Raw genomic sequence first — 27,427 nt, 5'->3', positions numbered from 1 at the left:
TCTCTTTGTAAGAAAAAATTTTGGGATAACTGGCTGAACCAGTTTTCGTGTCTCCCAGAGCGAGCGGGAATTAGTTGGATTGACCCGAACAATAAGACGAACGGAGCGGAGATTAATCTACATTTAATTTTGTAACAGAGTCAACCGTCTGACCAACTTGCTTAGGTTGTCATGCTAATTATGGATACGTCAATACCAACTAAGGGAGAAAAAAAGATGAAGAAAATGATTTAGAGTACATTAGATCACAAAAGATTTACTATGTTGGGTGTGTTATGTCTCATGATGTCGATATTTCATGTTTGTTGAACCATAAATATGATGCCACGAGACACACCCAAGTTGGCATGGTATTAAATGGCAATATAATTTGCAACAATAATGACGTCCAACACGCTTGTCACACGTTGTTTCTTAACAACGTTCTCCACTCGGATTAGACTTCCTATCAAACCTAACAATTGTTCTTTGTTCTACTTTATCCTACTATACCAACCACTAGGTATCAAACTATCAATTCATTTTCTCCGTTTAACTAATTTTCTTCTGCTCCGGCATCTCCAAAAGCTGCAACCAAGAAGAGTAACCAAAAAGCTTCCATTTTTTTTCAGGTAATCTAGTCAATTTTGATCATTTTTCTTCCAATTTTTTTTCAAGATTTCATGGTGGGTAGTCTTGGGTTGTGAAACTGGGGTCTGGGTATTCATTGTTTTCTGATTATCAGGTCGAGGAAGAGTATGGGTCACCACCACCACCCTCACCACCACCCCCACCACCACCACGAAGGCGGCCGTCCATACGATGATCCAATCCTCGCATGTTGTTGCTGCCCATGTTTCCTAGTCTCCTCAGTGTTCTCCGTGTTCAGGAGATGTCTGTTTGTTGCCTGTTATCCTGTGCTGCAATGCTTTGGGTGGGATGAACATAGGCACCACCACCACCACAGGCATTTCTATTAGCTTTTAACTTCAACCACCTTAAAACCCGTCAAGTTAAAGTAATTTATCCTTCCATAGTTCTGTTACACGAAAGTGTAATGATTCTGGATGGAGAAAATTTCGTCTTTGTGGGCAAATTTAGCGTTTAGGCTTTAGCTTCATCTTCCATTTTTTTAGTTTCTAAACTTGTGATTCATGTCAACCAAGACAATCATTGAAACTTGTAGTCCATATTTTCTGGTGTATCTGAATGATGATTTGATTGTTGTAATCTATGGTGAATTTTAGTAATTTTGCTAATTTTGAGGTCAAAGGGAAGATGACGACCACTTCTTGGTGCCACAACGTTCCAAATTGTTGTCTTTTTGTCATTTCATTTTGTTTGTCTTCAAGGTTCTTGAAAATTGCCATTTGTGTCTGTCCGGGTCAACTCAATTTTGCGTGTTTACTAGGGCAGGTTGTTTGTTGGCTTTGACAAACCTACTTTATGTCCCATCATGTTTTTGAGAAGACTTGCAAGTCATTTAAAGTGGGTATTTCAAATTTTGTGCCATCATATTTTAATGAAAAATATTAATTGTGGGAATTAAAAAGTTTATAATGATTGATAATTAAATTGTTAATGTAATTATAAAGTCTAAATATGATGCTAATGTAATTACAGGATTGAGATATGATGTTAATGTAATTATAGGATTGAGATTGGAAGGTTGACTTTTTGAGTTGGTATATATGTTTTGTGGCTTATTTTGAAATGTTATTTATGGTAACATTTTAAAATAATTTATTATTTTAAACTTTTTATCTTTTATCGAAGCTTATAAGTTATAAGCTCTTGTAAACATAGTCATAATATGCTCATTTGGGTAATACGGAAACCCTAGTCATTATATGAGGGTCTTGCTCATGTGTATTAGCCTATAAAACACAAAGGATAAATCCCACTCCTTTGTAACACTTTGCAAACCATATAAAAAAAAAAGATAATCGCACTAAGAAGACCCTATGTAATAAGGCTCAGAGAATATTAAAAAAAATCGAACTCATAATTAACTCATAATTTTTAATACGAGAATCATGTTTTTCCAACTCGATTACCCATTTTGAGGGCACTCTTACTTTTGCAATTATACAAAATCACTTAGTCCTTCCATGGAAAATAGGAACCGGAAATCTACAAATTTACATAATTGAAGGATTATGAGAACATTTTATAGTTAAATGGTCCAAGTGAGAACGAAGATAGTGGTAAATGTAAATATATGGAATAAGCCCACAGGCCTTGTATTATGGGCCTGGTAGTGTAATTGCGCTTTGAGGAGGCAGGCCCATTTGAGCACCATGTCTAAGAAAATCATGAATTGAATGTGATTGCAATTAATACATTATGTACCTACAATTAATAATTTTTATATTTATAAATAAATTAAAAACATATCACATAACATGATAATTATAAATACATAAATTGTTAACTATTAGCAACATAATATATATTCGCAATTAACATATTATGTTATTTTTAAACTAGCATCCATGTAAATTATCAAATCATATTTTTCCAACTTGATCACCTCTTTTTAAAACATATCTTTTACAAATATAACTCACCAGGTGGATATAATAACTCTGATCTATGTTCAATCCTGAATAAAATTTAGCTATGTTAAAATTCAATATACTAATAATAAATAAAGCTAAATTATTACGGAGTATAAAATATTCAAATATAATGTAACTAAATTGATCGACTTTATGCAATGTAAATTATTATAATAAATTATTCTTTATAAAATATATATCTATTCGGATAAGATATATGCTATCCATACGGCTTGCTTATAATTATATTATAATTAAAATAATAATCATTTATTTGAGCGGCGCCGGCTGATCATACGGTCATCTATGATCACAAATGGTGTACTTGCAATAATGTAACTTCATAACTTTATATATATATATATATATATATATATATATATATATATATATATATATATATATATATATATACAAGATCAAATGCGACGGAGTTCTCACATAAAAGGTGCATAAGTTTAAAGTTTAAGGTCGTAAGTTTATAGTTTTAGGTGCCTAAGTTTAAAGCTTAAGGTGTGTAAATTTATAGCTTAATGTGCGTATATTTAAAGATTAAGGTGTATCACTTATTCACTTTCTAGTTAGTGCATGAATTTAACTCTTTAAGGTGCATGAATTTAACTCTTAAGGTGCACAACTTTGATTCATTAGGAATATCGACTTCCATACTCTAGGTGCATAAATTTAAAGCTTAAAGTGCATTATTTTACAGATTAAGGTGTATAATTTTGAAGCTTAATTAAGGTGCATCAGTTTGAAATTTAAGGTGTATCAGTTTAGTACTTAAAGTGCATTACTTCGAAACTTAAGATGCACTAGTTCAGTACTTAATGTGCACAATTTCAACACTTAAGGATAAGTTCGAAGACTTAAATGCATCGATTCAAAACTTAAGGTGTATAAGTTTGAGAGTTAAAATGCATTAGTTCAGAGTTTAAGGTACATAAGTTCGACACTTAAGGTGCATCAGTTCGAAACACTTAAGATCACTCGCAAGTCACATCCATGTTGCTAGGAAGCGCGTTAAAAAAAAAAAAAAAAATCATTCATTTTAATTGAACCGTAAATCTAAAATAAATCAACGACTCATACCTCAACTTATTTTTTACCTGAGAGACCCTTCACATCTGAACCTTCCCTAATACGGTCATATGTTCTATCAACGTTATTAATACGAAGTGAGAACTAGATAGGTAGAGTTTGACAATGCAATGTTTGTGTATTATTTTTCCAATGACTATGAAAGATTCATTCAAACCCTAGTTGGTAGGGTCCCAATAAAGCCAACAAGGACCATGTATACTCACCCATCAACATTTACAATAATAAATCATTATAATTTTATTAATAAACAACAACAAAATATTTTCATGAAAACAAATCAAAATTACTCTCAAGATAAATTAAACCTCTAAGCATTCTCTCTTTTGGACTTACTCTCTGTGGTTTAGCAGAGAGTCAGTGAATTCTTTAGATTTTACTGCGGCTTCTCTTCGCAGGAGGCGGAATATTTTCCGTCTGGAAAAACGAGCCGGAAAAGGAACGGTGTCGGGTTTCTCGGAGCCACCGGCGATAAAGTCCAAAGCTCCACACGTACTGAGTCGCCAGAAAATTGACCGCAGCTGTGTACAGTTGTCTTTCGATCTGCGCGGGGCGGAATATTTTTTTGGCGTTGAAAATTGGAACGTAAAGCCATGCAGAAATTGACGCAACGCTTCTCCCATTCTTTGTCGTCGTCTTCATGTTCTTTTCTTCTTCCGTTACATCACTTTTAACACCGTTTTTAGATCGTTGGGTTTTATATAATTTTTTAATTGGAGTTCGTATATATAATTTTTTTTATGCAAATATCATATTTTATTATGAGTTAGGACTGGTTAATCTGTATAAGTAACCCGTACTTGCTCATATGACATTGGTCTAGTGAATAAGAAACATCACTCAAGATTTGATTTCAGTCGCAGGGTAAGGGGTTGGTAATGAGATAATTGAATTAGCCATTAGACCCGACCTGAAGCTCATTGAACGGACATGAAGCAATCAACACGGTCAGGAGTCCAGCAGGACGAGATGGAACGATTCCAGAGTGCAATGCACTTAGTACGTAGCGTAGCAGGGCCGCACCACCTCATCAAAAGAGCATGAATTATGAATGAGAATGCACAACAATTACTACGAAGTCATGACGCTTATTGAGGAGAGTCATTGCACTTATTAGGAGACCGTTGTGCCCTTACCACTATATTGTATAAAAGATGAGCTTATGTCATAACATAAAGAATGTAGCATGCTCTATGTACTGAGGCTAGCTATAGCAACACGTTTTATCTTTGTTCACTTATAACAAATATTTCTAACGTAGTTACTGTAAAAAATTAATAGTAAAAAATTTGATATAGTTAATAGGATAAAATTAGAATTCACCCATATTAATTAAAATGAGAGTTAAATTGACATGTAAATCATAAGTAATAAATAACTATCTAAAAACTAGTATTATTTTGTTAACTCAAAAGAATCACACAAAAATCCTCCTTAGCTTGTTTTTTCATTGAAGCCATTTGAAGCCTTATAAATCAAGATTAGAGAGTAATGGATGTTGCTTAATTTAATCATATTCATAGAGAAATCGATATTTGTGAAGACTAAGCTTGGCTTAACAACTAATCAAATGTAACTAGGTTGGATAATATAATACTTCCGATGTATAACTAAACAAAAATCACAATGTCATATATTTGGCATTATTTACCATTATCATTGGAACACTCCAAGAATATGAATGCAAGTATTCATGTAAGGTAACTTGCACTTGTTCATGGTCCATCATGTTGATTTTTTTTTTATTTTTTTTTTTTTGGGGGGTCAAACCACATATTTTTCATCAATTAAGGTATGCTAGGGTTATACACGTTGAGACTGGGTAGGACCTCAAAGGATATGATGGTAAAACACACCCTCATAGGTTTTAAGATAGTTTGCATCTTCAAGATTCAAACTTAACACCTGATCAAACTGAAAGTTTAAGAGACTCGGATCATCTCATCCATAAGCATGAGTATCTGGTCGATTATTGAGCTAATGGATAATCATCAACAAGATTTCAAGAAGGAAAACTACACAAGTTAAGGCCTAAATTTTGGACGACAAAGCATGTCCATACCATGACTTATGTCTTAAGTTGTCATTAATTAACATAGTTGCTCTTGCGATTAACGTTTGTTGATGACTTGAAACTTGAAAGCAATTTCCTTTAATCCTAAGTGTTAGTCATTATGTTTCAATTCTAAGTCAGATCATCACACTTAACAGATAAAAACCCCTTCTTCATCAATCGTCACATCCACAACCAAACAAAGTTAATTATATATATTTTGATCAATACCCAATATAATGATGTTAATTTGTTTGCCACTATATATATGTAATAACTCTTTGACAAATATTGTGTATATATGTTTAATATGTTATTGGAAGATGACAAGTGTTGAGAGTGTAGTAAACATGAATGAAGTGACAATATTTTGTCATTGTGGTTTGAACTTGAATTGAGTTTGTTGAGTGAGTTAGAGGTGCGGGGCATTACTCTCGTGGTACAGAACATCGATAATTTTGTAAATGTATCATTAGGGTTATTTATAAATATGATGCTTGTAAGCTTTTCTTTGTTTTTCATTTTCTATTATTAATCTAGCTTGATCTTGATATGTTTTTATCAACATCAAATATAATATTTATTTTGAAAAAAAAAAAATTGAACCATATATGATTATTAGTTAAGTGGACATGTTCTTATAATCTAGTCACACAATTAATGGGATCTAATCAAACAATATAATCCATTGTTGATAGAGAGAATAGAATAGGGGAAACCCAATGTGCTTTTTCTTGTGACTTTAGTGGAATTGAAGAAAGGAAGCTCTAAAAGCAAAAGTAGTCACTCTCTGCAACCTCATCACCAATATGAAAAAGATAACACACTATCGCCCCCCCCCCCCCCCCCACCCCTTCTTTATTGAATATTGAACTACCTTCACTTCTCCATATCTATGCTCCAACTACCATTCTTTATTGCTCATTGTCACCTCCTCTTTCCTTTTCTTTTTCTTACAAACAAATCAACAATGAGGAATGGCATGAAAGTAAATTCCTAGCAAGTGTATGGTGCACCCAACTCCATGTGCCACATATAGGTGACACTCATCAAAATTATGAAAATTTCTCCGATGTGATATGATGCAACATTATAAATGGTAATAAAAATAAATAGATAAATAATATTAAATAAGATTATAAAAATATTATATACAACAAAAAAGGAGGCTGAACTCATGCCTCGTTAAGTTAATCGAATGCTGACCTTTCGGAACAAGGAAAATCCTACATAAGCACGTGACGCCCTTGAACAGGTAATCCGATTATAGTTCTAGATGTTCGGCTTTCAAGACAGGTGGATGCATCAGACCACCATATCGTTGTCAACTGTGTTGATTGAGCCCTGTCTTCCCAGGGTCAAGGGTCCCCTGGGACTCACCGCCGACGTTCACCCATCGGACAGGTAAGCCGATTGAGTCGGAATCAGAATTGAAAGATGGAAGACCTGGATGTACTAAATTAGGAGCATGCTAATTAATAGTGTAAAGGTGTGAAGTGATGTCTTTTTTTCTTTGTTTTTAGTCAACAAATATTTAAGAGTTGAATTTATATTATTGCATTTTTTTATGTTAACAAAATAAACTTGTCGTGATTCTTTACTGGAATTTGATATTGTAATCACTCATTTGGAATGACAACATAGGTGGTGCCATCACATTACATAGTAATTAGCTTATCATAAGGTACTTAATTAATACAAACATATTATTTAAAAAAAATAATGCAATAATATTAGTGTTTAATACGGAGTACAATATTGTAAATCTAAGAGGAAAATATAACATTTAAAAAAAAAAAATTACTCCCTATTCCCTTACTTCCTAGTGCATTATTAAATACTTGATGAGAATTATATTCTTAAAAATATAATAATAATTTTTTTAGCATAATAATACACTTACTTTCTTTTTTATTTTTCTAAAAAAAACAAAATAATCTACTAACTAGTAGTTGGAGGAATACTCCATAGGAATACATTCAGCAATTTTCTTATTTTGTGTGCAAGGTTGAACCAAAAACCTATTACATGCTGACACGTGCCTCATATATAAAAGTGGGCCCTATTGGGCTTCTAATTTTTCCCTTTTCTTTTTCTTTTTTTTCCGGACAAATTATACCATGACTCAGGATCTCACCTTACATTATAGACATAGTCAAAAAATAATTTTAAGATTTTGTATCGATATTTGACACATTTTATACTTGTAGTATTATATTATGTGCCAGCAATTATTTAAAAATTAACTTTCATATTTTGTATTTATAGTTAACACATTATGTATCTGCAGTTCATAATTTTTGTATATATAATTATCATATTATATGTCAATAATTATTAAGTTATTTGTTTACTTAAATAGTTAATTGTAACTAAAAGAAAATTTTTTGTACCAAAATTCACAATGCAATATAAAACGGATTTATTGTATAACAATTGTTTTTTCCCCTCATTAATAAAGACTATATCTGCCCCTGCACTCCGACAATTGAGAGACGAGAGCTTTAAATGCTTCACTGACTCACCACCTTGCCGGAAACCACCGCCAATTCACCAAACCTCCTTTAGCTTTTTCCGGCGGTTTTTTGTCTCCTTCACTTTCCCCGGCCCACTCCCTCTCTCTTCTTTCTCCACCGCCGCCGCCGGTGGGGCTCTTTTCCTGCGAAATTTCAACCGAGCTAGCTCGCTTCTCGTTCTTTCCTTCTCTGTAAACACCAACCCACCTTCAAATCAACTCTCTTGTTGGGAGATTTAGAGGTTCTTTTCCACTCTTTCAGCTCGTTTTCCCCGTTAACTCCTCCCAAAATTTCACCTTTTTCCTCGCAGATTTGAAAATTCACTTTCTTTCCCCCCCCCCCCCCCTTCTCTTAACCGTTTTCTTACTCGGGTTATCTTCTCGCAATGTGGGTAGTTTATTGCGTTTGTTTGTAGTTTCCTGCTCTGGGTTTTCTCGTAGCTGCTGTTTGGTCGGAATTTCTAGCCGTTAATGTCAAATTTTTCCTGGCTAGAAAGAGTTCAAAAACAAGTCATTTCATCTCTAGGAATTTGTTTCTTGTCTATTCTTGTTTCTCCTAGCTGTAGTTGTCGTTATTACCTCGAGACCCAAATAATGTTCTAATCACTTTATATTTCTTTCCAACCAAATGTACGGCTTGCATTCATGTCTGGCTTTAGTGTGTTGTTAAGGTTTCTGAGCCTTTGTAATGGAAATATAAGTTAGAGTGTGTTGTTTTTGGATGTATTGAGGTGGGGGGAATGGGAATGAGAGGGGTGTTGTGCTTTTTGTTTTTGAGTCTTTTTGTTTTGGTTAGGGCTTTGAACCCTTCACTGAATGATGATGTTCTGGGGTTGATTGTGTTCAAGTCTGACATTCAAGATCCAAATGGAAAGCTGGTTTCTTGGAATGAAGAGGATTACAGTCCTTGCAATTGGGATGGGGTGAAATGCAACCCCAGATCCAATAGGGTGTCTGAGCTTAATCTTGATGATTTTGGGCTTTCTGGGAAGATAGGCAGAGGGCTTCTTCAATTGCAGTTCCTCAGGAAGCTCTCATTGGCTAAGAATAATCTTACTGGAGGGTTAAGTGTTAGTCTTACCCAGCTTCCTAATCTCAGGGTGATGGACTTGAGCCATAACAGTCTGTCTGGGCCGATTCCGGCTGATTTCTTTCAGCAATGTGGGTCATTGAGATCGATTTCTTTGGCCAAAAACAAGTTTTCAGGGCAAATTCCTGAGAGTTTGAGCTCATGTTCTGCATTAGCTTCATTGAATTTATCCTCAAATCAGTTTTCTGGAGTGTTGCCTCCTGGGATTTGGTCTTTGCCTTCCTTGAGGTCTCTTGATCTGTCAGATAATCTGCTGAAGGGTGAGATTCCAAAGGACATTGAAGGTCTCAAGAATTTGAGGGTGATAAACTTGAGGAAGAATCAAATTGAGGGCGAAGTACCTGATGGGATTGGAGATTGTTTGCTGCTGAGGTCAATTGATTTTAGCCAAAATTCCCTTTCTGGAGGACTTCCCACCACAATGCAGAAGCTAAGCTTGTGTAACGAGCTAATCTTGAAACAAAATGCATTCACTGGCGATTTTCCGGAATGGATTGGAGAAATGAATAGCCTCCAGACTTTGGACCTTTCAGAAAACAACTTCTCTGGTGAGGTTCCAACTTCTATTGCAAATCTTCAGTCACTGAAGGTACTAAACTTATCCAGGAATTCGATTTCTGGAAGCTTGCCAATTTCCATGAGCAGTTGCATAAACCTTCTGGTTTTAGATGCTAGTCATAACTCCTTGACAGGTGAAGTTCCTTCTTGGCTATATAAACTGGGATTAAAGCAGGTCATCCTTTCTGAAAATAGGCTCACTGGTAGTCTAGATAACGCTTTTGCTACATCTATGGAGAATTCTCGTCAAAAGATTGTAGCTTTGGATATGTCTCACAATAATCTGTCTGGAGAGATTCCATCTGCTCTTGGAGATTTTGATGGCTTGGAATTCTTGAATTTGTCTGGAAACTCACTTTATGGAAGCATTCCTAAGAGTATTGGAAAACTGAAATCCCTGGATATGCTCGACTTGAGTGAGAACGAGTTAAATGGAAGCATTCCTACCGAAATTGGAGAAGCCACCTCTCTTAGGGAATTAAGGCTACAGAAGAACTACATGGATGGAGGAATTCCCGCTTCAATTGGAAACTGTTTGTCACTAATCACTTTGTAAGTTCTCTATTTCATCTAAATCCAATCTTGTAGGTTTATTTGGACTAACAAAATTATCACTTTCATGAAAATTATGAGCTAGGATGATATAAGTTATAATTCAACTTTCACCGTAATCTTGTTAAAGTATTAAGAGAATCTGGATCATATATCATGCTAACAATAGTGTCAAATCGCATACTTTAGATGTTTGGAATGTTCATTAGTTATACTTCCTTCATTAGTTTGGAATGCTTATATTTTTGCAGGTCTCTTTCACATAATAACCTAACTGGTCCTTTACCAGCAGCCCTAGCGAAACTGGGTTCCCTCCAAAATGTCGACTTTTCCTTTAACAAACTAACCGGAAGCCTGCCAAAGCAGCTAGCCGATCTTGTGCACTTGTTATCCTTCAATGTTTCACATAACCGATTAAACGGTGAACTGCCTGGCGGTGGGTTTTTCAACACCATTTCACCGTCTTCTGTGTCTGGTAACCCGTCCCTTTGTGGGGCTGCGGTCAATAGGTCGTGCAATACGGTCCTACCCAAACCGCTTGTACTGAACCCGAACTCAACCGATGATGCTCCCGACACGATCCCTCAAGCTTTTGGCCACAAGAAGAAGATTCTCAGCATCTCGGCCCTCATTGCCATTGGGGCAGCTGCTGTGATTGTCGTTGGTGTGATTGCGATTACTGTGCTCAATATGCGGGTCCGGTCTGCTGCCCCTCGCGCTGCAGCTCTCACGTTTTCCGGCGGGGATGACTTCAGCCACTCGCCCAGTACTGATGCAAATTCGGGCAAGCTTGTGATGTTTACGGGAGATCCCGACTTTAGTACTGGCGCTCATGCTTTGCTTAACAAAGATTGTGAGCTCGGGCGTGGTGGATTTGGAGCAGTCTACCGGACTGTTCTCGGGGATGGACGTCCCGTTGCGATTAAGAAGCTCACGGTCTCGAGCCTTGTTAAGTCCCAGGAGGATTTCGAAAGGGAAGTTAAGAAGTTGGGGAAAGTGAGACACCCTAATCTTGTGACACTCGAAGGCTATTATTGGACCCCATCGCTGCAGCTTCTTATCTACGAATTCGTCTCGGGTGGGAATTTGTATAAACGTCTCCACGAAGGATCGGGGGGGCCAAATTTAGCATGGAGCGAGAGATTCAACTTAATTCTTGGCACAGCTAAAAGCTTGGCTCACTTGCACCAAATGAACATAGTTCACTACAATATAAAGTCAAGCAATGTTCTCATTGACAGCTCGGGTGAACCAAAAGTTGCAGATTATGGCTTAGCAAGGCTGTTGCCCATGCTCGATCGATATATCTTGAGCAGTAAGATCCAAAGTGCACTTGGCTACATGGCACCCGAGTTTGCTTGCAAAACTGTGAAGATAACAGAGAAATGCGACGTGTATGGGTTTGGAGTTCTGGTTCTCGAGATAGTTACTGGGAAGAAGCCCGTAGAGTACATGGAGGACGATGTGGTTGTGATCTGTGACATGGTGAGAGGAGCCCTCGAAGATGGCGGGGTGGAAGATTGCATTGACAAGAAGTTGCAAGGGAAGTATCCAGCCGAGGAGGCGATTCCCGTGATGAAATTAGGGTTGATCTGCACCTCGCAAGTTCCTTCGAACAGACCCGACATGACAGAAGTAGTGAACATTTTGGAGCTGATCAGATGCCCTTCTGAAAGCCACGATGAGGAGCTCGGTTAAGGCCTAAGAATCACGTTTACAATGGCGAAGAAGAATCCGGTTAGTTTAATTTAGTCTCGAGGCAAGAAGTCTGAAACAGTTTCTGCAGAAATTTTTTTCCTTATTTTCCCATTTGCTTATCTATATTCCAGTAGGGGTTACCGGATTCTTTTTCACCTGGGTTCCAATCTGGAACCTCTCTTGTTTATCTTCACTTATCCTTCTTCTACTGTATTTGCCACTTCTCATATCAATTCATGCTAACTTTTGCTTTCTGTTCTTGCATCTGTTAGTGGGTGTGCCACTAAGTCCATTTCTTGAAAAAAAAAAAATGATGAAAAACATCATCTGATGTTTTGGAAATGCAGGATGTATATGTGTTTGTCCTTTTCTGTGTTCTTTTTAAGAAAAAGGTGTGTACCTCTGCTGTCATTGGGGCAAAGTTGAAAACTCACCACAAAACACAAAAAACATGAAAGGTCAGAGCATATGATTTGTCAAGTCAAAAAAGTGATTTGATGGTCTGAAGGTTTCTGGGATTCTTTAGCACAATAATCTGAGTGATGATTATAATAACAGGAAAGTTATGGTATAAAATATGGATTAAAGAGATGGGAAGAATGGAATAGAATAATACTGAATATTATGCTGTCCAGAAAACTGCCATGGCCCATCATATGTCTTTGTGTGTGTGTGTTTTTTTTTTTTTGGTCAAATTTTAGATTTCTGATTAAGGTAGAAAAGACTCACGTCATGATAGGTTAAATATGAAATCTCTGATTAAAATAAAAGAAACTTATGTAATGATATGTTAAATTTGAAATCTCTGATTAAGATAGAAGAGATTTATGTCATGATATGTAATGCGTTTGTGTTTTCTTAGGAACCAATGAGATTTACATTAAATTTTATGGGTTATCTTGTCATGATGTTGTGCATAATAAAATATAGGAATTTGAGTCTTATAATATAAAAGAATTGAAGTTGGGTATTTAATTAGGCAAAAATTGGTTGTTGTTTAAGAGCATGTGGTTAGATAGGAGAATGAGTTGTCCCAAATGCAACCCTGCCACAAGTCTAATGATGATGTTAGAGTATTATACATTTATACCTAACCTATTGGCTTATACACTGTCCAACTTCCATTTGCACATGGGTTATATATCAATAATCATGATTTCAACATAATAATAATAATAAAATAATAATACTAATAATAATAAGATTTTTCTAAGATATCAATGGTTACATATGTAAATTTTTGGAAATTATTAGCGTATAATTACACTAAAAAGAAGAATCAAACTCGTGCCAAGTAAATCAGGCTGACAGGGTTTACCTAATGCACATTCTCGAATAGTAATTACTGGTTATTCAAAAAAAAAAAACTCATGACCTTATGTTACACTAAATTTTTATATTATAGTAATAAGTAGACTACATAAATATGAGAAATAAAAATATCACTTCTAATAATAAAAGCACCCCCAAGCTTCTCCAAAAAGGAATAAAAATGTCATGAAGAACCCAAAAAGTTAAATATAATGGTAAGGTGATGCATACATACATAAACAACTTTATAAGTAAAATAAAATTGGGAAAAGGTGTTAATTTAAGTGGTAGAGAAGATCCAATTTGAGTATTTAAATATGTACTCTTAGAGCATTTTTAATTGTGTAATTTTTAGCACAAATTTTTTGTTGGAAAAATAGCATTAAAATGGCATTTAAGTAGCTATTTTGTGGTACAATTATCGGTGGGGTCCACTTCCGACTTGGGTCGGGTCAAAGTGGATTCGGGTTCTTCGTAGTGAGACGAAGAGATTGATATATTGTACGCTCAAAACGGATAATGGGTGAATGAGATATTGATTCTCAAAGTAGACCCATTGAGTTGGAAAAATGAAGGGAAAAAGTGAGCTTTTGTCCCACATTGGTTTGGAAAGAGGATTTGACCCCCCTTTTATACAAGAGCTTTTTTAGAGCTTGTAGAATTGTATAGTATAGAGGCTCTCTCGCGTGGGGGCGAGGGTTGGTGCAAATCAAATTCCAACTAGAGATGAGTTCAAAAAAGCTTGATTCAAGCTCGAGCTCGTGTGCGCCGGCACGAATGTTGTCCGGAAATTGGCTGACTAATGTGGGATTTTTGAATTTAAATCCCATGAAATGGCTTGCTGTTTCAGAGGTTACAAAGCCAAGTTTTAATGGCCTTGTTTAATGCTATTAAGGTCTTTCATCCCTATATAAGAAGGGGTAGAGGGCATAAGTTTTTTTTTCAAGAATTACAACAACAAGTAGAGAGCTCACACACGAGATTTTGTTTTCAAGCCTCAAAACACTTCTGTTTCTACTCCTTTCTTAAGCCTAACTGTGTTCAAGGCTTTGCTCTAGTTCGCCGGGTTCGTTCGTTTGGGTGCTCGAACGTCGAACCGTAGCGCGTTTTATCCTGGGAAACCTAGGTCACGACGCTCCTAGCACTTGTGGGAGGTGTCAAATAAGGTTTTAAGGAAAGAGTGGTCTCTTGACTCACGCTAAAAACCCTTACCCAAACACGAGCCATCTTTCCTTCTTTCGGTTTTGGATTATGCTTCTAATCAAAAATCATTCTTTTCTGATTTCGTTTGGTTGGAATTATAATCTGTGGATTATAAATTCCATTTGGTTGATATGTATATATCTTTTTCTGTAGATATTCATGCATATAACCTTGGTGGTCTGATCTATATATATATACTTGTGTGTGTGTGTGTATATATATATATATATATATATATATATATATATATATATATATATATATATATTTCGGATATATATATTGAATAATATTTTATATACTTCGTGTGTGTATATATAAATATTATTTTACGATATTAAATCAATTATTGGTTCATTATCACCAACATTTTTAGGTGCCTACTAGGGGAGAGAACACGAGAGAAAGAAGAAAAAAATAAGCACCATAAATAATGCGCGCGCCCACTGGACGCGTGGCATGCACGCGCCTGAATGGGCACTCTTGGTGCGTCTCACGCACACCAGAGAGCTGCTTTATTTTCTGGCGGGACCCAATATGTTTGTAAAAATAAAGGTACTTGTAGGAGTACCTTGAACACTCTCTCTTATTCACATAAGTCTTGAAACTGCGAAAACCATCTAAAATCTCCATATTGACATGGGGATGCTCTTAGGAAAGTTACTCTAAAATATGTCTAATTGAAATTTAATTGAATTACTAATATCGAAATTAGAAAACCATGGCAAAATACCCACAAGATGGAAAGACAATATGCAAGAGTGGACTAGTGGATAGGGGAGACAACTTGAAAAGCAACAAAAGCTGCATATATAATACTTTGTTTGGGAGTGTGAAGTATGAAGCATGCATAGGGTTACAAAACCCCACAAAAGAAAAAAAGAAAAAAAAAAGTGGTGCACTTTGATGATATGATGAAGAGAATATGTAATGTGCATGCTTTTCTCTTTTTTCTCATACACTTTTATCTTTTTGCTTTATGGATACTCGACACCATATGATACCCACCAACGTTTGTTCTTAAAACCCACCATTTTGTAAGGAGCTAAGGGACCTCACATGAACATATGGTTGAATAGGTACACCATGAGTTTCGTAGATAGATGATTTTGGCCATATTTGGTTACATAGTGAATTTATCAATTAATTTTAAGACTATTAATTGTTCGACTCAGTTAAATAATTAATATAAGTGTTTGATTAATTAATTTTTTTGTAATAACTTATTGCTTCAAAATACTAAAATTAAAAAAAAAAAAAAAAAACTATTCAAAGCAGCATTCAAATACCCAAGTTTTTCAGAATTTTGGGTCCCACCAAATCAGTGAAGGCAGCTGGACTTCTCGCGTGATCTGAAGCGCACAACAGGTACCCAGTTGGGCGCATGCAAGTCACGCGCCAGGCTGGGCGCGTAAATAAAGTTTTATTTATTTATTTTGTTTCAGGCCTGTTTTTTTTTTCTATTTCTTTTTCTCACATTTTCCTCTCTCCCCTCTCATACTTGGCACCTAAAAAATTGATCCAAAAACTTCACTATTGAGGATGCTCTAACAACTAATTTACCAAACATCTTTCTACAATTAGCTAATGTTATCAACTATTCAAACCTACTAATCCAATCAACTAACAGCTATTTACCAAACGCCCCATTTATATATTATTTGTGAGCTATTATACATTTATACAAGAGTGATTTACCTAATATATACTTCCAAATAGTGACGATAATTTTATCTTGTTACTCAATATATATTTCATATGAAATTATTCATGATTGGTTTGAATCTTGGAGTCTCACTAATCGCCATATGTAAATTCACCATATTTTGGAAGGTATATGTATATAGACATATAGATACCTACTAGCTTTATATTACTCAGTACTATACAATCTATTATTTTAATATGACAACAATAGACAAGATATTATATATACATTCAATCAATCAATCTTCTCTACTTTTACTATTGAATACGAAAACACTTGGGTCCTGCCTGATTCACAATTTTCAACAGGCCTTTATTAAAGCCCGATTACAGGCCCAATTCTTAAAAGACCTATGATGACATTTGTATTTGGGCTCACTGTTTTTAAATGTTTAAATTCTCTTAGAACATCTACGATAGTGAATTTTTAGATGGTTTTTGTAGGTTTTGATGCACATGTGAAGAAGAGAGAAGATTTGGAGTTTTAGTCGAAAGACATGGTTTTTATCTGTACAGTGGGTCCCATCAAAGTTGAAAAGGCTATTGTGTTTGTCGTTGAAGCACACTAAAAGCGCTAGTCGGGAACGTGCACTCCACATGCCCGCTGAGTGCATAATTTCCTTTGTTTTTTTTTTTAACCTTCAATCCCTTCTCTCTCTCTCTCATGTTTTCTTTCATAGTCACATCTGCAATAACTCCTCAAAATATATGCCCGATGAGGATGTTCTTATGAATATTTTCTTGGTATGTGCACACTTGGTAATTCAAGCTTTGTGAGGAGATAAACCAACATAATTAAATTGTCATAGAAAGTCAATAGACCGCTCTCACTGAAACTCAAACTTATAGCATTTTGATTACTAATTTAATATTTTGACCAATTTGATTGAAGTTGCCTAGTGTAGTTGTATTCTTTATCATTAAGGATATGCACTGTGAGGGGAAAAAAAGAAGAAGTATGGTTCTCTTAAAAAAATATTTTGAATTCAAATATTGTGAATAAGTAGTAAATGTTGAAACGATTCTATTCAAATAGATCAATTCAATAGAAAATCGAGTTCGAAAAAAAATTGTTATACCAAAATAATAATTGGATTGTTTGACAATTCAACACTTATAAAACCTACACACATACGGCAAGAAAGCCACCCACATCTTCAATAAGGTAACGTTACAACTTACCAGTCTTTCTAATGGAGTTTCAAAAGCTTAAACCTCAAAAAATAAATATTTAATTGAGATATCCTCACGCAATATAAATTTTTTTATATTGATATTATAAATACGTGTTGAGGTGACAAATGGTCGCTTGGTTAAATGTATGTTCCTAGCACCTTCGTTTGACATCGTTTTATAATGATCAGATTGAGATGTCTATCTAATTTGGGTGGAAATGTCCGACCTAGGTTAATAATCTTGTCTCCTCCTCATAATAATTAATGCATGTGCTTTAAATAGGTAGACTGATGGGGCATATGTAAGTCTTCAGCATGCTCTCCACATGTAATGCATAGGTTTGACAATCACGGTGACCATGCCAAGTGTCTTGACGATGTTGATGGCTTGACGGGACGTGATGTGATCGCATTTTCTGCTCAGTCAGTAAATGTGGGATCTGTTGTGGATGATGAGGGCCTAGCGTGTGGCCAGTTTAGTTACCTTCCCAATCAAAGCTGACTAGGAAATGTTCCTAAGTTTTAAGTTAAGTACTCCGTATCATATATGATATGGTATGCAGTGTGGTCGGAAGACCTTGTCCGGACATCTGTTCGACCTAAACTGGTTCGAGTTGGACGTATTTTTACCACTATAGAACCAATTTGAGTTGTACACGTAGAATTGGAAAAAGAAAAATAATCTAGTTAGTCTAATTAGGGTTTTAATTAATCTTTTTTTTAGTGAGAAAAGTAAGGTTAGGGTAAAAATAAGAATGGTGAGTCATGGGGGCGTTGACTTTGTCTTGTGTCTGATTTTGTAACGGCGGCGGGGCCCAGTTTTGCGGCTCCCTACACTACACTGTCTTTGTAGTCCAACGTTGGCAAAACATCTTCACATTTCTTTCATGACAGCACCTGACCTCCTTCTACTCTACGACGTCGTTTCACCTTTCTCTTCCGTTTCCACCCGCCTCTCCCTCTGCAAGAAGCCCTAATCATTACCTCCTCAAATTTCCACTTCACTTCCTCTCCAATGGCCTCTGAAGAAATGGGCCTTTTCTCGGCCCAACGTCTCGATAACGGGCTCAATCCACACCCCCAGCTCGTTTTCCCTGAGAGCTTCAGCTGCGGCCCACCGCCGCCGCCTCCTCGCCGTGATTCCGCCGCCGCACCCGCTGCTTCTGCTTCCGCCGTTGGTGACCCCGGTCCGAAAACCACGCGTGAGCTCACCGGATTCCTCGACCACCACAACTACTTCCGCCCCCAGCCGCAGCAGGCCACCGAGTTCCGCGGCGGCTCCGTGTTCGCCGACCGCCGGGATTGCCACAACTGGAACACCAGTAGCCGAGCCTCCACCACTCCCAGCGGCGACGGATCGGAGGACGATGAAGACGACGACGACGAGGATGATAATGAAGACGAGAATGAAGCCGAAGGCCGCGCGCTTGTTGTTAGTCACAACAATAATAGTAAAGTTAATAACAACAGTGATAAAGTTGGAAATCAGAAACCTAAAGACATACCTAATTTTGGTAAGCTTCTTTTATTTGTTTTCAATGGGGGAAAGGTGAAGTTGATTAAAATTCATTGAAAAATCCAATCTTGGAAATCTAATGTTGTTTTTTTTCTGTCTTTTGTATTGGATAAGGTTCGACAGTTGCAGATGAAGCAAGAAATGCAGTGACAATTGCAGATGCCAATGGGACAATTTATTACTCACAGTATTTGCAGGGGACAGGAGTGAGTTCAGGTCAAAAGGATATTGTGGTGATTGATAATGGATGTGGGTTTAGTGGGAGAAAAGAGAGTTCATATTCAAGTGAATCTGGGGAGTCCTTGAGAGCAATCCTTTCTGATCCTATAACGTATGTTTTCGTTTTCTGCATAATTCTGTTCTTAGTACTGTTTTGTTAAACTTGCTGCATAAATGATTAGTTGTCTTACCTTAATGCAATAAAAATTAAATCTTGGTATTCATAATGTTCTAAGTGGAGTGATGTAAGGTCCTCTCCTAAGGTTGTTGAAATGAGAAACAAGGTTGATTGTCAAAAGGGCAACCCCGACCAAGCTGGTCACACTGTTGACTTGGTAACAGAAGTTCAACTCCCAGTGGGAGCAGCCTATTGACCTTCTTGGATTAAGCCGGTCTGTTATGGGCAACCCAAGCTGGTTTACCCCACTTGTGGTCATTTGCCAGCTAGAGTCATAAGGCAAGTTTACTGCACCTTTGGATAGTGGTTGCAGGTTTCCTCGTTACTCAAGGTGGATTGTCAAAAGGCCCAAAGTTGGCAATTGCGGGTGAAAATGGTTAGGAGAATATTTGCTAAAGTTGTTTTTTTTTTTTTTTTTTTTTTTTTTTTTTTAGTTTGCATCTCACGGATGTAGAATGCGTTTTCTTTGTTTCTAGGCTTCTAGCTGAGAACGGTCAATATATAAAATTAGACAAAGAGACGAGTTATATGTTCTCTATATATTTTATTTCTATTAATGTGGTTGACATGGTTGATGCTTGGTAGCTAGCACATAAGGAAATAGCACTAGTTGGGGATGAGAATCCCGGGATAATTTTATGGAACATATTAGGGTTTGATCTGTGTTGTATTGACTTACTTCCAAACATGTTGCCTGTGCTTAATTAGCTCTAATATCTTGTCGAGTGATGCATTGGATGATTCTTTCGTTTTGCTAATACAGAGGTGCACTTATGGATGATGGTGTGATATTGCCTTGTGGGCATTCCTTTGGTAATGGTGGAGTAGAACATATAATTAGAACGGTGAGTCTTCAGAAAATGTTATTTATAAATTACTTTTTTTTTTTTCCGAGTATCAGGCCATAAAAACAAATCACTACTAAAATCTTTGTTTGCTAGGCTTTTCTAGCCCGAGACTTTTGATTCTCTTTCTCTACTGTCAATATTTTCTTTCCTAATCTGATTACTATTTTTAAAGAACGAATCTGGTTCTGGAATAAGTATATTTCTCATGCGATTAGACAATATCTTTGGTGCATTTCCAGAAAGCTTGCTATAGTTGTGCACAACCCGTGTCTGAGGATTCAGTGGCCCCAAATCTTTGTAAGTATTTGCTTGGAATTTGGCTTTTGGATTCTGAAACTGTAAATAGGGTGGCAGAATAAAGGGTCGTGCTATTTTTGTTTGGGGACAGAATATTGCCAACATATTTGCTTCCTTTTTAAGATAAGAGTAATGAAATTGTAGAAAAACGAAGATGAAATAAGCTATATTTTCCTCTTTCATTAAAGTCTGCTGATTTGTTGTTTCCTTGGTATACCTGTGTAGCTCTCCGGGCTGCTGTCCAGGCATTTCGTAGAGAAGAAGAGTTACAAGTTAATCGCCCGCCAAAAAGAAGAAAGGAAAGACCCGAGCAGGTTTACAGATGTTTCCTTTGTCTTTATATAAACTGCTGAAAATTATGGAATTTCTGACCACCTGAAAGTGATCTTAAATCAAGTCGAAAGCCTTGTTCAGACCACTTTTGGTATCCGGAAAAACCTTTGTTGCTATTTCGGACCACTTTTTGCTTTCGACGATATATGATTTCCCGACTCATTAACCATGCTAGGCTAGTTGTTTAGGTTTAAATCGTTGCATTTAAGAGAGTAACGCCTTTGTAATTACTCGTGTAGGAGAAGGGAACGTCTGGTGATTCAATGCTCGGAGACCATCCGAGAAGAGGAGTGCAGTTTCCATTTGTCGTGACTGACAGGGTCATAATAAAGGTTCTAAAGTCCCAATTTTTATCAATATATATATTATTCCTCGATGAGTTCCAGAATTAAGAATTAATGAAACAGGGTAACAAGCGGACACCACTGCGTTTTGTTGGACGAGAGGCTGTTGTCACCACTCAATGCTTGAATGGATGGTAATTATCTCCTTCCCCCTTTAAAGAATCCATCGTATTCTTCTTGCAAATACTCGTGCCTTGATTCCCAAGTTATCTATACAGGTATGTGGTCAAGACATTGGACAACGCAGAGAGTGTAAAATTGCAGTATCGTTCCCTTGCAAAGGCGCCAGATCGTTCATCCTCGCAAACTATCTCGAGTAGCAAGACAGCCAACTGGCTGTAGTGTCGTTTTTCTCAGTGTAATCTAGCTTTTGTATTCTTTAAATGACTGCCAGCAAGGGGGTATAGATGTATATTCTACAGAAATCAATGTAATATACACAAATGAGGATAGAGATGTGAATGATTGATACACAAGTAAAATTTGCTTTTATTTCCAGAAAAAAAAAAAAAAGAATTCCTTTCAACAGTTACTGTTATGCAAACAAAAACAGGGATAGGATAATCTGAGAGAGCATTATGGAATCGTTCGAAAACAGGGTAGATTCTCCATGGATGATAGAAAGTTGCAGGTTGAATAAATGGAGGCTGCTGCAGCTCTAACAGCCAAATCCCTCTCAGAAGCTTTGTCCAATCTGAATCATGAAAAGAGGGTGAAATTATTATTGGTTTTTCACCAGGAATTCTATGTTAGTGGCAACATAAACACTTACTTGTGTTCATTGGGAATGGGGAATGCAGAAACCTCATATTTTAGAAGGCCATGCTCACATTGCAACTGCATTTCCCTTACTTTTTCCTGCAAACTTTCCTGAAATGAGTGCGGAAAAAGATTCAGAAACTAGAACGAGGGTGTTCCTGGTAATCATCCCAAAAGCTCGGAAACTAGAACTAGGATAGCAAGAAAACTCACCAGTTGAGATTCTTCTTCAAGTAGAGATTTATCCATTTGATCGAATAATGCACTCCATCTAGCATGATGTGCAGTAGCAGTAGAGTTGTCACATTGAACAATAGAACTATTTGCACTGCAAGACTCATTCTCTTGATTAGAACCAAAATCTTTCGAGATTAGGCAAGGAAACTCTGTCTGGATAACAGCTTGGACTCTCTTCCTACTGCGTCTCAGCGCTGAAAATGTATAGCAGATTAGTACGAGGCTCCCTTAAATCCGACGCCCAGAAGTAGGGATGCATACCTGCAAGACGACCTTTAACGTCTTGATTAAGCAATTCGAGCCATTGTGAGGCCACGTTAGCAGCTAAAGATCAAAGTACAAATAAGATTAGTTCATGGAACCTTTCTGTTATGACATTGAAATTGTAAGAAAGTAAACAGGAAGCAAAAACCGACCTTTGATGGAAAGTGAAGTAACACTAGTTGGGTTTGGTGTCTCATCGTTAGACAACGAACTGGTATTATCGGATATGATAGTTGAGGCCAACGAAAGCTTCAGGGAGAGCATGTCATCCTTACAGTGCCCGTAGAAGTTTGAAGGGTAAGTTGTCAGATCAAGAACACTTGTTGGAAACGATGCAGGTTCGTTAAAAACATCATTTCTATTTGTACTTTCTACTAGGTCTTTTCTTTTGCCTCTAGTGCGTTGGCTTTCATGTTTTTCAGATCTCACGAGAGCCTCGATGATGGAGTGAACCTGTTTTCTGTTCCTCACATGGTTAATGATCCCGGGATTCAATCCATTCAACAACCCACTAGGAGCTGCAATCTTTGCAAACTGGTCCATGCATTCTTTCTTTGCAAGCTCTATCTTCTTCTTCTCCATTATCCCTTCATTTCTACTCTTCCTTCCATGTGGCTTTGGCACCTGTATGCTTGCATGAGAATACGAGCAAAACCCGTTTTGTTTCATTTCATTCCACGCCCTGAATGACGAATCTTTGCTCCCCAATGGGGCAAAAGAACTCGCACACTCAAACTCATCCCTTGATTCACCATTTTCACCATCTTTAGAAGGACAAAAAGGGTCATGATTAAGTGAGCTAGAAACAACTTCTTTGTTTAAATCCAAGCCAAATCTTCTGAACTTAAACGAGGCCTCCCTATCCCTTCGATCAACGTCTGCTGCAATATCATCACCACTAACCCCATTGCAGGAAGAGCCAAGAGTTGCATTGAGATCAAGTGCTATGGCATCCCTTCCATTTCTTTCTGTTTGGGCAAAACCAAAGGTAAGTGCATCAGTTTCTTCATTTGTGTACATATTTTGCATTCAAATCCCAGTAGCTGAGAGGCATACCATCATTGCAAAACACAGGATGATCATAAGTAGTGACAAACCATTGAAAATATCACCTTAAAAATGAATCAAACAGCAGGAAAGAAACCAAGTATATCATTCAATCTAAACACAATACATATCCTCACTGACAATTCAATATTTTAGTTGAAATGGAACATACATTTCACATTTTCCCATCAATTGCAGCATTAACTGAAACATATCAATCTATGCAAAGGTGTTAGGTTGACTTGGAGACAGTGAAAAACAGCAAATGGAATAGATTTGGATACCTTCAGAACGGAAAACTGATTCAAGATCCCTCATTTTCACTCTTTTGTGACGAAGCTCTGATCTTTCTTCAACTTCCATACTTTCTCTCTTCTCTCCCACCATAATCTGAACACAGAGAAACCCAAGGATCCAGCAATTAAAATTCCAGAACCAAAAAAATCTGCAAAAGAGCGCCAAAAAGCAAACCAGCAAAGGAGAAGACAAACCGAAACCTTCGACCCAGATCTTGTTTCCCTCAGAGACTGATCATCAACTCCAAATTTATCTCCCATTAGTACCCACCAGAAAAAGCTTTCAAAATCTGGGCTCAATTCCAAGGCTTTAGCGTTGAACTTGACTTAAGCCGAGATTTAGGAGAGGAAAAGAGATGGTTTTTGTGAGTCTGTGGATTGAAATGGGTATGATTGGCGTTTGAATTTTGAAGATGCTAAAGCGAGAGGAGATTGAAAATGGAAAAATGGTACGGTGGGAAGGGAATGGTTTTTCAGTGTTGTTTGGATTTGAATTTGCAGAAGAGCGCGCTGACAATCCGCTCCTTTTTATCAGTTTTTTTTTTTTTTCATTTTATTCCATGGAGAGCGGCGGATCATTGGATTAATCGAAGTTCGAATCTTTTAAGGTTGGATTTTCAAATTCAAATATGGTTTACTTGAATGGCATGGATAAGATAGCGTAAGTCTCTTCTCTCTAACTTCTTGATTTTGAACCTTACAAATACAGCTACCTTAAAACTTGATTTCTTTTTTTTTTTTTGAAAACTCTTAAAACTTGATCTTAGTAATACTTTTGTGTGGTGTTCTAATACCATGTTTTACTAGTTTACTTCAAGTCTTCAACTAATCGGTAAGCATATCGTTAATGTATCAATAGGGCCGAATGAGTCAACTTTTAGATAAATTTATTTAACCATTGTAAATTATGTATCATGTTAACAAGTTTTGAATGAGCTAGATCTTTTATTAGATTTTTTTTTTTCATGCTACCATGCATTTGCAAGGTAGACTAATTCAAATAAGTTCGATCAGACTCAATGAATACTTATATTTCTTATTACTCACCTTGAAAGACCATTAACATCTCGCTAAATGTGTATATATCATTTATACTCAATGTTTTGAGTCATGTACTTTGATCATGCTCCATTTAGAACAATCATCTTAAGACTCTTGTTGCGTATATATAAATTCAAATTATTAACTTTATACTTGTATAAGAAATTTTAAATTTAATGCTAATTCCTCTTAAACTTCAAAAAAAAAAACAAAAATTCTAAAAAATTGGCGCGGTAGGCATTTGAGAGCGTAAGTAATAATTAGTGCCGCAAAGATTCCTTTTTCCCCAACTTTTTCGGCGGGAGATTGAGATAAAGCTTATTTATTTATTAAATTAAACTAATAATTTTTTATTTTTATTTTTTTTATAAAAAATGATATTGTTTCTTCTTGAATTGTATGTTTATAGTAACATTTGTCCCCTCATCTATATTAAAAGTAAAAGTGACAGTCTTTTCTCTCCCTTTTATGTACCTAACTAAACACTGTAACAGTAAGAATAATTTTACGATTTAAAATCCAAAAAAATAAAATAAAATAATTATTGAATAGATAAAAATGTCCATTGTAACTTTTAATATAACTAATTGACAAATGTAAATACATGAATAATACAATAAAAGAAGTGCTATATAAGCATATAACAATAAAAAGTAAAATTTTCCCTATTTTCTAAATTTTTACAAGATTAATTCCTAAGAAGTGATCACTTTGGTCTAAGCTAATTTGGATGGAAAATGTTGAATATATTCCAATATTCCACCCATCCATCTTAAGCAGGTCAAAAGTGATAATCATACGTCTCAAAAACAATTTGAGAATAAAACAACTTAGAAGTAGTGAACTGAGAAAGAGCAGTTTCCCTAAAACTAGTCACCCTAATCAAGCTAGAATAGGTGCAATACAATCCCAATCCTATTCCACCGCTAACCCTAGTCGTCTTCATCAAGTAACAAATCGGACTACTTCCATCTCCGCCGCCACCGCCGCCTCTTCCCTGCACCACAATCCCCCATATCCTAGTCTCCGCATCTTCATCGTCATCTTCTTCTTTTACAAGCTCTTCAACAAAAATGATCCCATCAGGCAATCTCCTCTGCCCTTTTTCCCATTCCATCATTATCCCTTCCCATTCGTCCTCCACCGCGTGCGCCGCCGTGATCTCCTCCCCGTCGGCGTAAACCTGGACAAGCAACGGAGCTTTCTTGATGTTCTTGACGATTTCCGCCACCGACCCAATCACCCACTTCTCCAGTCTCTTCTCTGTAATTGCTTCACCCCTGCCGCCGCGGCCGCGGCCGCCGTCCCTTTCTTGGCGGTCCACCGCCGGGAAGTTTGGTATCATTAACGGCGGGGAAACACGACAACAGAACCGTTCCTGCAGGGGTTTCTTGGGGAAGATCAGCGATGGGTTTGGCTGATTAGGCGCCGATTGAATCCCGTTCGGGTTCACCGGAAACATCGAACGTGTTGTTCCTGAACAAATCTTGAACGACGACGGCGCCGCCATGGATATATATATATATATATATCAGAGACAAGATCGATCAGAAAGGCGTTTGAGGTTTCGGGGAGGCCGGGGGGATTACTTATAGTGTGAAAGATTGGAGTTTGCGAAGGTTAAGTTTCCTAATAAACGTGGGATTGTGATTTTGAGTGCGAAGGGGAAAAGGTTTCCCGTGGCCGGAGATCGAGCGGCGAAGCTAAAATACGTGCATGGCGAGGTTGGCCATGCGCTAGCGTGTGCTGTTCAAGATATCGCGCGTGTTTCATCGGATGACGTGGCATTATCTACTCACTATATAGATAGGATTAGGCATTATATTTAATTTGTTTATTTTTGAGTTTTAATTTATTTACATTCTCAAGTTTTAATCTCTTATTTTTTTTTTTTTCTGAGGTGACAAATAGGATAAAGTTATTTTCATCATGTAGATTCTAAAAAATTGTTGATATCTAAAATTTAAGAGTGAAAGTACAAAAGGAAAGTCCATATAATATTTTTTTTAACCATGTTTAACTAGTTTTAAAAAGTTCACATATGAGATATTTGTGAATTATTACACATATATTAAGTTTATCTAGTACATACGTTCTAATAATGACGGTTGGTTTCTCTCCTAATTTAAAAAAAAAAGTTAATAAAACTTTAATTTTAATCAATTATATTGGCATCACATACCTACCCATACATAAATAGGACCAATTCTCCTCATAATAACATTATTATATATATTCCAAAACAAATATTATTCTTATCATGCTACTCCAATTCTCCTCATTATATTCAAAAACAAAGATTATATTCTTAACATGTTACTTGGGTTGCCTTTTCCGGTGAGAAGGCGACTCCGGAGAAGGCAACCCACTGGACTGCCTTCTCACCGGAGAAGGTGATGGGAATTTTTTTTTAATTAATATTTTGATTGTTAAAAAAATAAAAAATAAATATTAATATTTGATAACATTTAATGATGGTAGTAGAAATAGTACTTTTTTATTTGCACTACCTGTAAAGCTATTACACCTATTAAAAAGGTGGTAT

General features: G+C 36.5%; 4 protein-coding genes and 1 long non-coding RNA gene across 6 annotated transcripts; 3 read left to right on the top strand and 2 right to left on the bottom strand.

Annotated features, from left to right (window-relative positions):
- Positions 1–361: 361 nt before the first annotated feature.
- On the top strand, positions 362–1,293 carry LOC109186159. Its single transcript, XR_002055091.1, has 2 exons — positions 362–611; positions 725–1,293. It is a non-coding gene; the product is annotated as an uncharacterized LOC109186159 (long non-coding RNA).
- Positions 1,294–8,143: 6,850 nt separating this feature from the next.
- On the top strand, positions 8,144–12,366 carry LOC109186546 (probable LRR receptor-like serine/threonine-protein kinase IRK). Its single transcript, XM_019336568.1, has 2 exons — positions 8,144–10,409; positions 10,661–12,366. Exons 1-2 carry the CDS (start codon positions 8,950–8,952, stop codon positions 12,105–12,107), a joined length of 2,907 nt encoding a protein of 968 aa, XP_019192113.1. The 5' UTR covers positions 8,144–8,949; the 3' UTR covers positions 12,108–12,366.
- Positions 12,367–18,392: 6,026 nt separating this feature from the next.
- On the top strand, positions 18,393–21,720 carry LOC109186549 (U-box domain-containing protein 62-like). The gene is made up of 8 exons (XM_019336571.1): positions 18,393–19,017; positions 19,134–19,350; positions 20,180–20,261; positions 20,504–20,561; positions 20,787–20,875; positions 21,134–21,226; positions 21,302–21,372; positions 21,457–21,720. Exons 1-8 carry the CDS (start codon positions 18,519–18,521, stop codon positions 21,578–21,580), a joined length of 1,233 nt encoding a protein of 410 aa, XP_019192116.1. The 5' UTR covers positions 18,393–18,518; the 3' UTR covers positions 21,581–21,720.
- On the bottom strand, positions 21,675–24,432 carry LOC109186548. 2 transcript variants are annotated; one of them, XM_019336569.1, is made up of 7 exons: positions 24,037–24,432; positions 23,830–23,935; positions 22,651–23,466; positions 22,496–22,558; positions 22,211–22,428; positions 22,011–22,108; positions 21,675–21,932 (listed from the first exon to the last, which is right to left on the bottom strand). In XM_019336569.1, the coding sequence occupies exons 1-7, from the start codon at positions 24,100–24,102 to the stop codon at positions 21,815–21,817; spliced, it is 1,485 nt and encodes a 494-aa protein (XP_019192114.1). In that variant the 5' UTR covers positions 24,103–24,432; the 3' UTR covers positions 21,675–21,814. The 2 variants fall into 2 exon arrangements, with proteins under 2 accessions (XP_019192114.1, XP_019192115.1); XM_019336570.1 differs by having other exon boundaries at positions 24,043–24,432.
- A 1,379-nt stretch (positions 24,433–25,811) lies between these two features.
- On the bottom strand, positions 25,812–26,691 carry LOC109186553. Its single transcript, XM_019336578.1, has 2 exons — positions 26,126–26,691; positions 25,812–25,929 (listed from the first exon to the last, which is right to left on the bottom strand). Exons 1-2 carry the CDS (start codon positions 26,390–26,392, stop codon positions 25,828–25,830), a joined length of 369 nt encoding a protein of 122 aa, XP_019192123.1. The 5' UTR covers positions 26,393–26,691; the 3' UTR covers positions 25,812–25,827.
- Between the last annotated feature and the right edge of the window lie 736 nt (positions 26,692–27,427).

The sequence above is a fragment of the Ipomoea nil genome, unplaced genomic scaffold, assembly GCF_001879475.1.
Source record: "Ipomoea nil cultivar Tokyo-kokei standard unplaced genomic scaffold, Asagao_1.1 scaffold1407, whole genome shotgun sequence".
NCBI lineage: Eukaryota > Viridiplantae > Streptophyta > Magnoliopsida > Solanales > Convolvulaceae > Ipomoea > Ipomoea nil.
Note: the sequence above shows the minus strand (reverse complement) of the source record. Positions and strands in the feature narration are given on the sequence as shown.